Genomic DNA, 12,088 nt, shown 5'->3' with positions numbered 1-12,088 from the left:
CCGTGACTGAGCCACAATGGTGGCCCCCTTTGCCTGCTTTGCCTACACTGTGGTTGCATCCTCTCTTCCAGGGGTCTGCCTGCCCTAGAGTGTTCAGTGTCATAAGAGTAAGCTTCTTTGTCCCCAGGTTCACTTAGGGGTTGAGCACCCAGGGGATCCTGGCCAATAAGCAAGCCATGGTTTAGTCCTGTGACTTGTTTGTGGCTTGCCAAGTATTAGGGCGCTGGGCCCTGTGTTAGGGGGTGTGGAGTAGTGGGATGAGAGGCCAGAGGGGTGGTGTTGGGGAGGGTCATGGAAGAAGTCTGGCTCCTCCCTTGGCTTGCCTCATTGGAGAGGAGCTGTGGAAGGCTCAAGGTGTGTGACTCTCTTCCAGTGACAGCTGTGTGAGGCCAGTAAGCCACCACTGAAATCAAAGCTTTTAATGGGTCTTTCCTACTTGATCTTGATCTACTCTTAGGTAAGTGGCTATCTGGGCCTGTTTTTAGGAGTGAAACCAAACCTGTTGGGGTGGGACAGAAAGGGATATAGGGCAGTTATTGATACCTGAGGGTGAGGCTTGAGTTTTCCTTATGTGGTAAAAAGTTTTGAGAAGGCCAGAGGAAAGTCATTTAAAAATATTCAGCACAGGGGCTGCTGTTTTGGGTAAAGCTGCCACCTACAATGTTGGCATCCCATATGAGTAACAGTTTGTGTCCCAGATGCTCCACTTACCTTCCAGCTCCCTGCTAATGTGCCTGGGAAAAGCAGCAGAAGATGGCCCAAATGTTTGGGCTCCTGAAACCACGTGAGCTACCCAGATAAAACTCCTGGATCCTGGCTTCAGCCTGGCCCAGCCCTGGCCATTGCAGCCATCTGGGGAGTGAACCAGCAGATGGATGATCTCTCTCTGTCTCTGTCTCTCTCTCTCTCTCATTCTCAACTTTCAAATAAATAAATAAATAAATTTTAAAAATACTCAACACATATGCATCTGGTACATGGGAATTATATTCTAAGAATGTAGTTCGTAGCAGTTAAATTTGCATGAGTTGGTACCGGCTGGTCTAACTGGAGTTATTTTCTCTCTCCACTCCAGGAGGAGACTTCGGTCCTGAGACTTCTGCAGTCCTGCCTCCTGGCGACTCTCCCGTCAGCAGCCTTCCCCTAGCAGAGGACACCTATAGGGTGAGCTTGGCCAAAGGTGTCTCAATGTCTCTGCCTTCATCGCCCTTGCTGCCTCGACAGTCTCACTTGGTGCAGTCAAGATCAAACAAAAAGTCCCCAGGTAAAGAAGCCTCAGAACAGGACCCAAACACGGGTACTGCGTGTTGTGACATGAGCGAAACTAGTGCCCACAGGAAATCTGGGAGAGTGTTTTGTCTTTGTTACAGTAACTTCTGGGAGAAGAAAAAATTCTGTAAGAAAGAAGTATGGTTTTAATAGATTTGTCCTGTTCTCTATGAAAACTGTTTGGACTGCTCAAGCTAAAATTTTTTAGAGTCAAGATATTAGTATCAGTGCTAGTGTTAGCCATCATTTGTATAGTTTTCTTGTTGATGAATTAAGGAGCACCAAAATCTAAACTCACATGAGGTATTATCACCTGACAGCAGTCCGTCTCTTACTGCCAAGTGTTTGACACTGATGTGCTCAATTGATTGCATCAGTATTTGAGTAGCTGTAACATTCAGGTGTTTGTAAAGACGCAGACCTGTGAAGGGATGGGGCGCAGGGACCTAGGGATCACTCATGTGATGTATTTTGGTTTCCCCCATTGTCACGTGCTTTTCCCACTTAGTGTTACTGAAAAAGTCAGACATGATTGCACTTTGAGAGGTTGTGATTCAGAGGTGAGCAAAGCCTTTCCAAAATGCATTGCCTGGAAGTCATGAAGAGTTCTTGGATACTCCTGCAGACTTGCTGAGTGTTTATTTACAAAAGGCAGGATAAATTGAGACTTTCTGCATCATGTGCCACTCAGGGGTTCTTTTCAATTCTGTGCAAACATATTTGGAATTCATCTAACAGGTGCCCTGGGGCTGTGGAATTAATTGGTATCTGTTTTGCTGGTCTTCTAGATATTTATATTCCTGGAAAAGATATCTGCATTATTTCTGAGTCATTTAATGGATATTTGAGGTTTAGGGATGAAATTAAGAGGGCAAATGTTCAGTTGGAAATGTTACTGTGGATTTGGTCCAGATTTGTTTTTAATTGCTCTGGGATTCTTTTACATAAAAATTTGGGATGGCATTGTTTACAATCCAGTCATCGGCTGGAGCTTGCGGAAGGCTTGGGTGTGAAGTGACTCCTGTGTTCAAGGTGTTCAGCCTATCAAATCAGGGAAAATCCCTGGAGCATCCTTGCTTTTGTCTTTGGCTTCCCCTGTTGCATAGCTGTCAAAGTTCCTCATTGCTTCAAAGCCCAGGCCCCACACTGCCTCTCTTGCTGGCCTGTGCTGACTGGAATTACTCGACTTGCTAAAGATTGTGCACAGGATTTTACTTTTTGTTACCAACTATGTCTTTTGTTGTGTTACTCTGAAATGGTGTATATAACTGACATTTAGTGAGGCTGCAGAACCTTCTTGCAGGGCCGTCTGTGCACTTTCTTGTAAAAATCCAGTATGAGGCAAACAAACCTGCTAAGTCAGTTCAGCAAAAACTCCTCTGACCTGATTGGGAGCCTAATGCCCATCCCTTGTCCCCCGGGTGGTGTCTGATCACCTCGGCCTGGCTGCAGCAAGAACCCTGTCAGGTCACTTTAGCCAGACTCTCCTTTCCCCTTCTTAATTTTCCACCCATGGACACCCTCCTCCCACCCCACCCCCTGCAACTGGGCTGCTTGGCCATAAACTCCCACTGATCCATGCTGTATTGGGGGTTGAGCCCCATCTGTCTCTCAACTGCAAAATTCTACTGCAGTGTCCTGCCCTACATCCAAATAAAGTCTACCTTACTGTGCATTAACCAGTATCAGTAATTTTTTCTTTAATATGTGCTTTCCATGTCTGATGCTTGAGGGCAAGCAACAAGTCTTTTCTTTTGTCTAAAAGATTGATTTTTATTTATTTGAAAGGCAAAGTTACAGGGAGACACACACAGAGGCATCCTCCATCTTCTGGTTCTCTCTTTAAATGGCTACAACAGCCATGAGCCCAGAACTCAATCCCAGTCTCCCACATGGGTTTCAGGGGCCCAAGAATTTAGACCATCTTCCTCTAGTTTCCCAGGTGCATTAGCAGGCAGATCAGAGGTGGAGCAGCCAGGACTTGAACCAGTGATCCTATATGGGATGCCAGTATCACAGATGGCAGCTTAACCCACTGTGCCATAACACCATCCTCAAGGTGCCTTTTCTGAGTATCCCCTGCCTATCTGTCTCTTTACGGGACCTCAGTTGAAGGCAAGGCCAAGTGCAGAGATTGGAGACTTTGGACAATATTTCCTGCCTGTTGTCTGCACTACTGCAAATGAATTGATGTTGCTTGGACCTTAGGACTGGGCAAGACTTGAGAGAGTCCAGGAAATACTGCGGTTCTGATATAATTTTCTTATTAACACATTCAGTGTTTGTTTCAGTGGGGACCTGGAGTAGCAGTGGCAAACTGGGAAGTGTGGATTTCCAGAAGGGTTTTGTAGATGCTGCAGGTGTGTGGGCAGGGAAACGGGGGCAAGGCCTGTGTCCTTCTGTGTCCAGACCAGATGAGGTATTTACGGTTTTGAGAGAACATCCCAAAGGTTTTCTCTGTGGGAGTGAAATTTATTTTTGCCAAATTCTTTGCAGGACTTTGCGAGTAGAAGGGAGTCGTAGTTCTGTATCATTCAACCTTTCCCTGCCCTGAAGAAAATATCCTGTCTTAGATGTTTTGGTCCAAATGATAATGAAATCAGCTAAGCAGACATGTCTAACAGAGCAGTGCTTCTGCAGCAAATTGATGGCTCACAGTGGTAATTTGGCTTCATTACCTCAGCAATTTTAATTGGAAAAGAAACATTGAGGGCAGAGATGCTTGCTGAAAAATGGCAGAGACTGAATATATCAAACCATACACAATACTTTTCCACACATCCTTTCTGTTAAAAAGGTACCCAGAGCCCTAATGTTCTACCTGCTGGTTAAAAAAAAAAAAAAAAAAAAGTTGACATATGGTTGTGAATGTGCTGTGGATTTAAAAATATCCATCTATTTTAAAAGCTAGCCCTGTTGTCACCACTAGTGATACAGGAAACACAGCAGCGCCTGGAGGGTATCACGCCCTGTCCCCAACCCTTTACACAAAGGCCGTGCTCCCTTTACACACAGCTACTCCATTCCCTTGGTGACTTCTGATCTGTAGGGTTAGGCCCCTTCCTCTTCCTCTTGGTTGACTCTGCTGTAAAAAAAATACAAGCCTGTTTTACTTGTCTGGCTAGAAACTCTTTATAATTGATGCTAATTAAGAAACTGTCAGGGACTGGAGCTATTATTCTAGCTAGGGCCCAAGACTGTCCACTGTGTACAAAGGCCTGCATTGATGGGAATGTGTATATTAATGCAGTTGGCAGTTAGCTGCTGGGTCCTGAGAACTCTGGGCCAGGGGTAGTTTCATTAACCTGATCGTCATGTGGCCGTACGTTTTATGTGATCAAGTTTCTGACACTTGTATTGAGAGTCACTGTTTACACTTAACTCTTCTGCCACCTTTCTCCATTGTTTCTTATGCTTTCTCATGCTAGCCAGAAGATTCTATTTTCAGACTGTTGTTTCAGAATCTTTTGTGTTTTTCCTCAATGGAAAATCCATTTTCTGGTCATGAAAACAATGACCAGCCGCCATGAAAGTAGTTTTGTGGCTGATGCAAGTCTTTGTGGATTGAGAATTTGTCAGTGTTTGCAGTGTATCCTTTTGTCTTCCAGAGAGGAGAAACGCCTGCTTCCGGTGGCTTGTTTATTAGTAATATCATTAGTTACTTGGTGTTTGCGTTACTCTTTGCCAGATCACTGTGGGCCCATTATGAAACCATCTGAAAGGTGGACGTCATGGAGAAGCAGCCTTTTGAAACACAGTGCTGGGGTGCTGCACGTGGTAACCAGAGGGTGACATCGCTCCTGTCCCGGGCCCTGTGTGTGTGGGGAGACCGGAGAAAGCAAGCGTTCCCACTTCTGCCGTTCCACTTCCAGTTGGGTCTCACTTTTGCGGTGACTGATCTGGGTTTCCTTAAGGGGGAATCCTCCATGCTGACAGGTGGTGAAGTGGAGCTCACACCGGCCCTCTGATACTTGGACCCGGAGTTAACACAGGCCAAGAGCTCCCTCCTGCCACCCCACAAAAGTGTTTCCTGCAGAAGATGTGGAAATCTCATCATGGAGAGAGAACTGCTGTCAGCATTTTTGATATATATGTTTTTCCCCTTTAATTTACTGCTCCTAAACCTGTGACCCCACTGTATAGCCTTCACATTCTGCCTTTTTTTCACCCTGTATGTTCACATGAGCAAGGCTCAGTTTGCTTGAAGGACTTGAGACTTACTGCCATAGTTTAAATATCCTGCGATCAACTTTCAAACTGAATTCTGATTGTTAGAATTGTAGCTCCAGCCAAGGTGTTTTGCTTTGGTTTTGTTATTAAATTTCTTATTTTCAGCTGTGGTGAAATATAAAATTTGCCACCTGAGCCATTTTTAAGCCTGTATGTTGCATAGTGGGTTGTACAGCAATGAGAAGGCACCTCTCTGCAGAACTGGCGTGAATGTTTGTCCCCAGTAACTTGTATACGCGGCTCTGCGCGCTCCTTGAGGGGGCACGTTCCCAGCAGTGGGATTACCGAGCCAATGGAACCTTGATGCCCAGTGCCCAGTTGCTTTGCAGAGAGGCTGTATTGATTGCACATTCCTCCCAGCAGCTCTCTGAGAGGCTTCTCTTAGAAGGTAACGTCTTCTGGGACCTGCTAAGTGGCTAGTGCTCCCAGCTGTTTATCAGGCTTTGCTGTGACTAGGGAGACGTCGTTCTGGGCCCTTTCATCTTTTGAACTTTTCCTTCTGTCTGCACTTCTCAGACAGTTTCCATTTTCTTTCTTTCCAGGATAGTGTGTCAGGGGAATTATCACAGCTGAGTCAGATCAAGTTCATGGGCATAAAAACACTCAGCTGGCTTTGAGATTTCCCTCCACTGTGGTCATTAGTGCTCGGCGAGGCTCCCAGAGAACCCTGTGGAACCTCACAGGCGTGTCGGGCAGGAGGGCCTCGGTGCACAGGCACAAGCCAAGTCCTCTCAGCTGTGTGGAACTTGCCCCCAGTCCATGCAGGGCTTGTTCCTCTCGGGCCAGTCGGCCCTGGGGTTCTGCCTGTGGGTTGACATGTGAGCAGGGCGGGGCCACGGCTTGTGTTCTCTGTCATGCACAGGGGTGGTGTAAGGTTGTGTACAGGTGTGTCTGGAGCTTTCTGGGGGTGAGGACTCACACAGGCATGCACCGTCCTGCTGGTCCAGAGCCTGCTTTCATTTCTGAGGTCAAGGCCACAGCCTGGAACCTGCCCTTCAGCAAGGATGGCCCTTCGCCAAGTGGCCGACAGGGAGACATTCTTGGCTTCCTCCTGGAATCCTGTGATGTGATAGCCCAAGGAGGAGACAGCCTTCCCTGAGTCTCACTGCTTGTCCAGCTGTGAAAAGTGACACATTTTCTGTTGTTCTGATGAGCATGTGCTTTTGCATGGAGAACCAGTGTGCGTGCATTTACTCCACTTTGGACATAGTTCACCCTTACTCAATTGTTTTTTTAAGATTTATTTATTTTATTTGGAAGGCAGAATTACAGAGAGGCTGAGGCCGATAGAGGTGGTGGGGGAGGGGAGGTCTTCCATCCTCTGGTTCACTCCCCAGATGGCTGCAATGGCTGGAGCTGCACTGATCCAAAGTCAGGAGCTTCTTCCTGGTCTCCCACATGGGTGCAGGGGCCAAGGACTTGGGCCATCTTCTGCTGCATTCCCAGGCCACAGCAAAGAGCTGGATCAGAAGTGGTACAGCTGGGACTTGAACTGGCACCCAAATGGGATGCCAGCACTACAGGCGGCGGCTTTACTCACTGTGCCACAGGGCTGGCCCCCGCCCTTATTCAATTTCATTATAAATTTTGGATTTACCCAGAAGTTTTTTACTAAGAATTATTTATTTATTTGAAAGGCGGAGTTGGATGGAGAGATCTTCCATGCACTTCTGTCACTCCCCAAATGGCTGCAACAGCCAGGGCTGGACTAGGCCAAATCCAGGAGCCTGGATCTCTCAGTGCAAGTATGTGGGCTATCTTCTGCTGCTGTCCCAGGTGCATTAGCATGGAGCTGGATTAGAAGTGAAGCAGCCATGACTCTTGGGCACTCTTAGGGGATGCTGGTGTCGCAGTCAGCATCTTTACCTGCTGCACTACAGTGTCGGCCTGGCCCCCACCCCAGAGTTTAAAAAAGTATTAGTGCCTAGGTGCTACCTTGAGAGATTCTAATATAATTTAGATGCATCTAAGGAAAGGCCTGGGAATTGAGATTTTCTTTAAGACTGCTCAGCTGATTCTAAGATGTAGCAAGTATAAGAATTATTCATAAAGAATATGCGATTACCTTATGTAATTCTTTGAATACATAGTTCAGTGAAGATAAGTGCATATATCTTTTTTATTTTCTAAAGTTTAGAAACAATATTTGAGGAGTAAATATATTACAAAAATAGATAAAATAGTGATGCAATACAATTTTTTAAAAGATTTATTTATGTATTTGAAAGGCAGAGTTACAGAGAGAGAGAAAGATAAGAAAGGGAGGGAGGGAGGAAGGGAGGAAGAAAGGAAGGAAGGTAGGAAGGTCTTCCATCTGCTGGTTCACTACCCAGATGGCTGCAGTAGCTGAAGCTGCACTGATCCGAAGCCAGGAGTCTCCTCCGGGTCTCCCATGCTGGTGCAGGGGCCCAAGCACTTGGGCCATCCTCCACTGCCCTCCTGGGCCACAGCAGAGAGCTGGACTGGAAGAGGAGCAACCGGGACTAGAACCCGGCGCCCATATGGGATGCAGGCATTGCAGGCAGCGGCTTCACCTGATACACGGCACTGGCCCCGCAATATAATCTTGATTTCCTCTGTTCCTTCTAGAAGACAGCCACTTCCCTGCCTTATTTCTTTGGTTCATGCCCAACAGTAATGCCCATTCCCTGTTGCTTTAGATAAAATATTTCCGGTTTCCTACTAAATAAGGAACAGTGCAAGAACATTCTTGTATCTTTTTTTTCTTTTCTTTTTTTTTTTTTTTTTTAACAGGCAGAATTAGACAGTGAGAGAGAGAGAGAGAGAGACAGAGAGAAAGGTCTTCCTTCCATTGGTTCACCCCCCAAATGGTTGCTACGGCTGGCGCGCTGCGCCGATCCAAAGCCAGGAGCCTGGTGCTTCCCCCTGGTCTCCCATGCGGGTGCAGGGCCCAAGGACCTGGGCCATCCTCCACTGCCTTCCCAGGCCACAGCAGAGAGCTGGACTGGAAGAGGAGCAACCAGGACAGAATCCAGCGCCCCAACTGGGACTAGAACCCGGTGTGTCCATGCCGCAGGTGGAGAATTGGCCTAGTGATCCGCGGCGCCGGCCTAGAACATTCTTGTATCTTAATACCTAAAGCTGTCTCATGTTTTCATAAGGTAGACAATAAGTGTTGGATTAATCCATTGACTTACTAACATTGAGGATGAAGTATTTTTTATATATTGGTTAATTGTGATTTTTTTCTTCAGGGACTTTTTTGTCGTACTTGTTCTTGATTCTATTGGGGCAATATGTGGTTCTTACTGAATTATCATAACTTTGTTGCTGTTTGTTTTGAGGCTATTAGTATGTTGTAAAAAAATTCCTAGCTAATCATTTTCCGTTTAATTAGGTTATAGTGTTTTATGACATCCATAAGTTTTTCATTTTCTCGAGTCAAATTTATATGTTTTCCCGTTGTGATTTATCCTATTGCATTTTTAAAAAACAGGTTTATTTAGAAGTCATTCACAGACCATATATTTCACCCATTAAATGTTTTCAGTTCAAAGTTTTTTTTTGCATTTTCATATAGTTGGGCAACAATTTCCACAGTCTCAATTTAGGATTTTTTTTAAATCCCCTCTAAAAAAACCCAAAATTCATACCCATTATTAGTCACTTTGTATTCCTCTCTAATGTTACCCACACACCCTTCCAGCCAGCCTGGAGCAACCACTCATCTACTTTCCGTATCTATGGATTTGCTTATTTGGGCGTTTAATATTATTAGAATCACATGTGATCATTTAGGACCCCTTCTTTTATGGAGTGTAACATTTTCTAGCTTCATCCATGCTATAGGTATCAGCATTCTGCTTTATTGCCAAGTAATATTTTTGTATGTAAATGTGTATTTTGTTTATTCATTCCTTGGTTGATGGATTTTGGGTTGGGTTCTACTTTGGGCTGTTATAAATAATGCTACCGTGAAGGTTTGTGTTTGAATTTTTGTATGGATAGCTGTCTTATTTTCTTGGGTATATATCTAAAAGTAGAATTGCTGGATGCTCTAACTCTGTGTTTATCCTTTTAAGGTACTGCAAGATTATTTTCTACAATGGCTGAACATTTATATTACTACCAGCCAAGTATGAGGTTTCTCTGCATCCTGTCAACACTTGTCCTTGTCTGTCTTTTTATTTTAGCCATCCTAGTATGTGTGAACTGGTGTCTCACTGTAGATTTATTAAGTTGTAAGAGTTTTTTTAAAAAAATATTCTGGGTACAAGTTCTTCATCAGATAGGTGATTTGCAAATATTTTCTTGCATTCTGTGGATTATCTGTTTTTCATTTGCTTGATGATTTTTTTTTTAAAGTTTACTTATCTATTTGATAGGCAGGGTGTCAGAGAGAGAGAGATTGATCAGTCTTTTGCCCAGTAGTTGACTTGCCAAATGGTCACAACAGCTGGGCCTGGGCCAGAGGAAAGCCAGGAGCCTAGAACTCCATCCAGGTCTCCCACATGAGTGGCAGAGACTCAAATACTTGGACCATCATCTGCTGTATCCCAGGCATGTTAGTAGGGAGCTGGGTTTAAAGCAGAGCAGCCAGGACTTGAATCAGGGACTCTAAAACGTGGGATGCAAGTGTCCCAAGCAGCAGCTTAACCCATTGCACCCCAACACCCTCCGCAGCAATATTGTTTAAAGCATGAAAACTTTTCTGTAGTCCAGTTCATTACTTTTTTTAAAGATGTATTTATTTTAAAGAGTTAGAGAGAGGGAAGGAGAGAGGGAGGGAGAGAGAGGGAGGGAGATATCTTCCATGCACTGGTTCACTTCCCAAATGGCTGACATGTCTAGGGCTGGACCAGGCTGAAGCCAGGAGCTTCTGGCTTTCCTGTGTGGGTGCAGGAGCCCAAGTACTTGGGCCATCTTCCACTGCTTTCCCAGGTGCCTTAGCAGGGAGCTGGATCAAAGTTGGAGCAGTTGGGACTTGAACCAGAACCCATATAGGATGCTGGCATGGCAGGCGACAGCATCTTGACCTGCTTTCCACAACCCTGGCCCCAGTTTGTTACTATTTTATTCCTGTATTTGATGCCATGTCTAAGTAACCACTGCATAATTCAAGGTCACAAAAATATATACCCATGTATTCTACTAAAAGTTTTATGGTTTTACACTGAAATCTGTGATCAATTTATTTTGAATTATTTGTGTGTGGTGTGAGGTACAGACGAACCTCATTCTTTAAGAGGTAGATACCAGTTGTCCCAGACCTGTGTATTTAAAAGACTGTTCTTTTCCCTTTGGATGGTTTTCATTGCCTAAATCGGTTCTGTTGCTACACTTTCCCCTCTGCTCATTCTCTTCCCTTTTTCCCAGGTCTGAGTTTCCTCCTTTGGCATCAGCCTCACCTGTGGCTTGCATCTCTTGCTTCCTCTAGCCTTGCTTTGTGTCTGTCCTTTACCATGCATGAGAAGTAGCCTCTTCTTGCTCCAGATGCCTGTTGTACTGTGCTGCTTCCCTCGGCATAGCCTTTTATCACCTTCCTTTGCCCTGATATTCCATGAGCTCCTTGGGACAGGAGTCTTTTCCCCATGGGAGTCCTGAAAATAGGATCCCATTACTGCCCTTGTCCTGGTGATGGGTCTACAACTGTTAAGACCAGTAGATTTTAGTATTCCATGTTCATAAGCTCCATGTGGTAGGTTGAAAGTACCAGTGACTGCATAAACAATTAGAGGTAAGGGTCCCTTACATTTATAAAGCTGGGGACCTATCTAGAAAGAGCGGGTGGTTTAATTAAGGGCCTGCTTCCTTTTCAGGTCTTGACTGCCATGAGGTGGTGAGCAGAGGGTCTGTTTTAAGCTGGGGTTTTCAGTAGTCTTGCATCCTTGCTTTCTCATGCTCTTGTCACTCTCCTGTTTTCTTAGGCGTTTGGGGGTTTTGCTGCATTTGCCTCACTGCCTGCAGTTAATGATGACTGGAGGTTTCTCCACTCACACTTTATAGCAGTGTCAGCTGCACCCCATGGTGGTGTCAGATGGCGCCTGGAACAAACCCAGTGCCATGCTCAGAAATGAATGTTTTTCCCTCAAAGGAAGTGGATGGGGGCAGGGGCAGTGGTGATAGGGACTTTTTTTTTTTTTAATCATTTCTGATTCACAGACACAGAAACCACAGAGCCCATGGAAGCTATTATATCTAACATTAATGCATGTTACTGCAAAGCTAAGAAAGACAGGAAGAAAAGCCTGATGATGCACTGGCTTGAATCTTCAAATAGTGTGTGTGTGTGTGTGTGTGTGTGTGTGCGCGCGCGCGCGCACGCATACGTGCATGCATGTGGCTGTGCCTGAGCAGCTGTGGCTGACCATGTACCAGGTAGAGGTGTGCAAAGGCTGGAGCTGGGAAACTAAGGTGCACGTAGCATGGTGATTTCTGCAAGAAAGAGCCCAGAGAGCACTCGAGTATCTGGGAAAAGTCTTCATTATCAGGGCTCTGAGTGCTGAAATCAGTAATCTTTCCTGGGACAGAGTCTTATCTAGAGTGCCTCTCGCTGTCACTCACGGGACCCTTTCTCCATTCAAGGGTGACGAGAGAGATAATTTAGGAAACACTCTCCCAAGGTGGT

At 45.3% G+C, this 12,088-nt stretch overlaps 1 protein-coding gene across 21 annotated transcripts in view; it reads left to right on the top strand.

Annotated features, from left to right (window-relative positions):
• The window catches only part of TANC1 (tetratricopeptide repeat, ankyrin repeat and coiled-coil containing 1), a 248,195-nt gene that overhangs the window by 125,250 nt on the left and 110,857 nt on the right, over positions 1–12,088 (top strand). For 17 of the 21 annotated variants that reach the window (XM_051849494.2, XM_051849485.2, XM_051849483.2 and 14 more), the window contains one exon: positions 1,076–1,264. In XM_051849494.2, coding sequence (XP_051705454.1) covers positions 1,076–1,264 — 189 coding nt within the window. The remainder of the gene's footprint in view (positions 1–1,075; positions 1,265–12,088) is intronic. The other 4 variants (XM_051849496.2, XM_008258621.4, XM_070070820.1 and 1 more) reach the window with 1 other exon arrangement.

Source organism: Oryctolagus cuniculus, chromosome 3, assembly GCF_964237555.1.
Source record: "Oryctolagus cuniculus chromosome 3, mOryCun1.1, whole genome shotgun sequence".
NCBI classification, from domain to species: domain Eukaryota; kingdom Metazoa; phylum Chordata; class Mammalia; order Lagomorpha; family Leporidae; genus Oryctolagus; species Oryctolagus cuniculus.
This window is presented reverse-complemented; position numbering and strand designations above follow the sequence as displayed.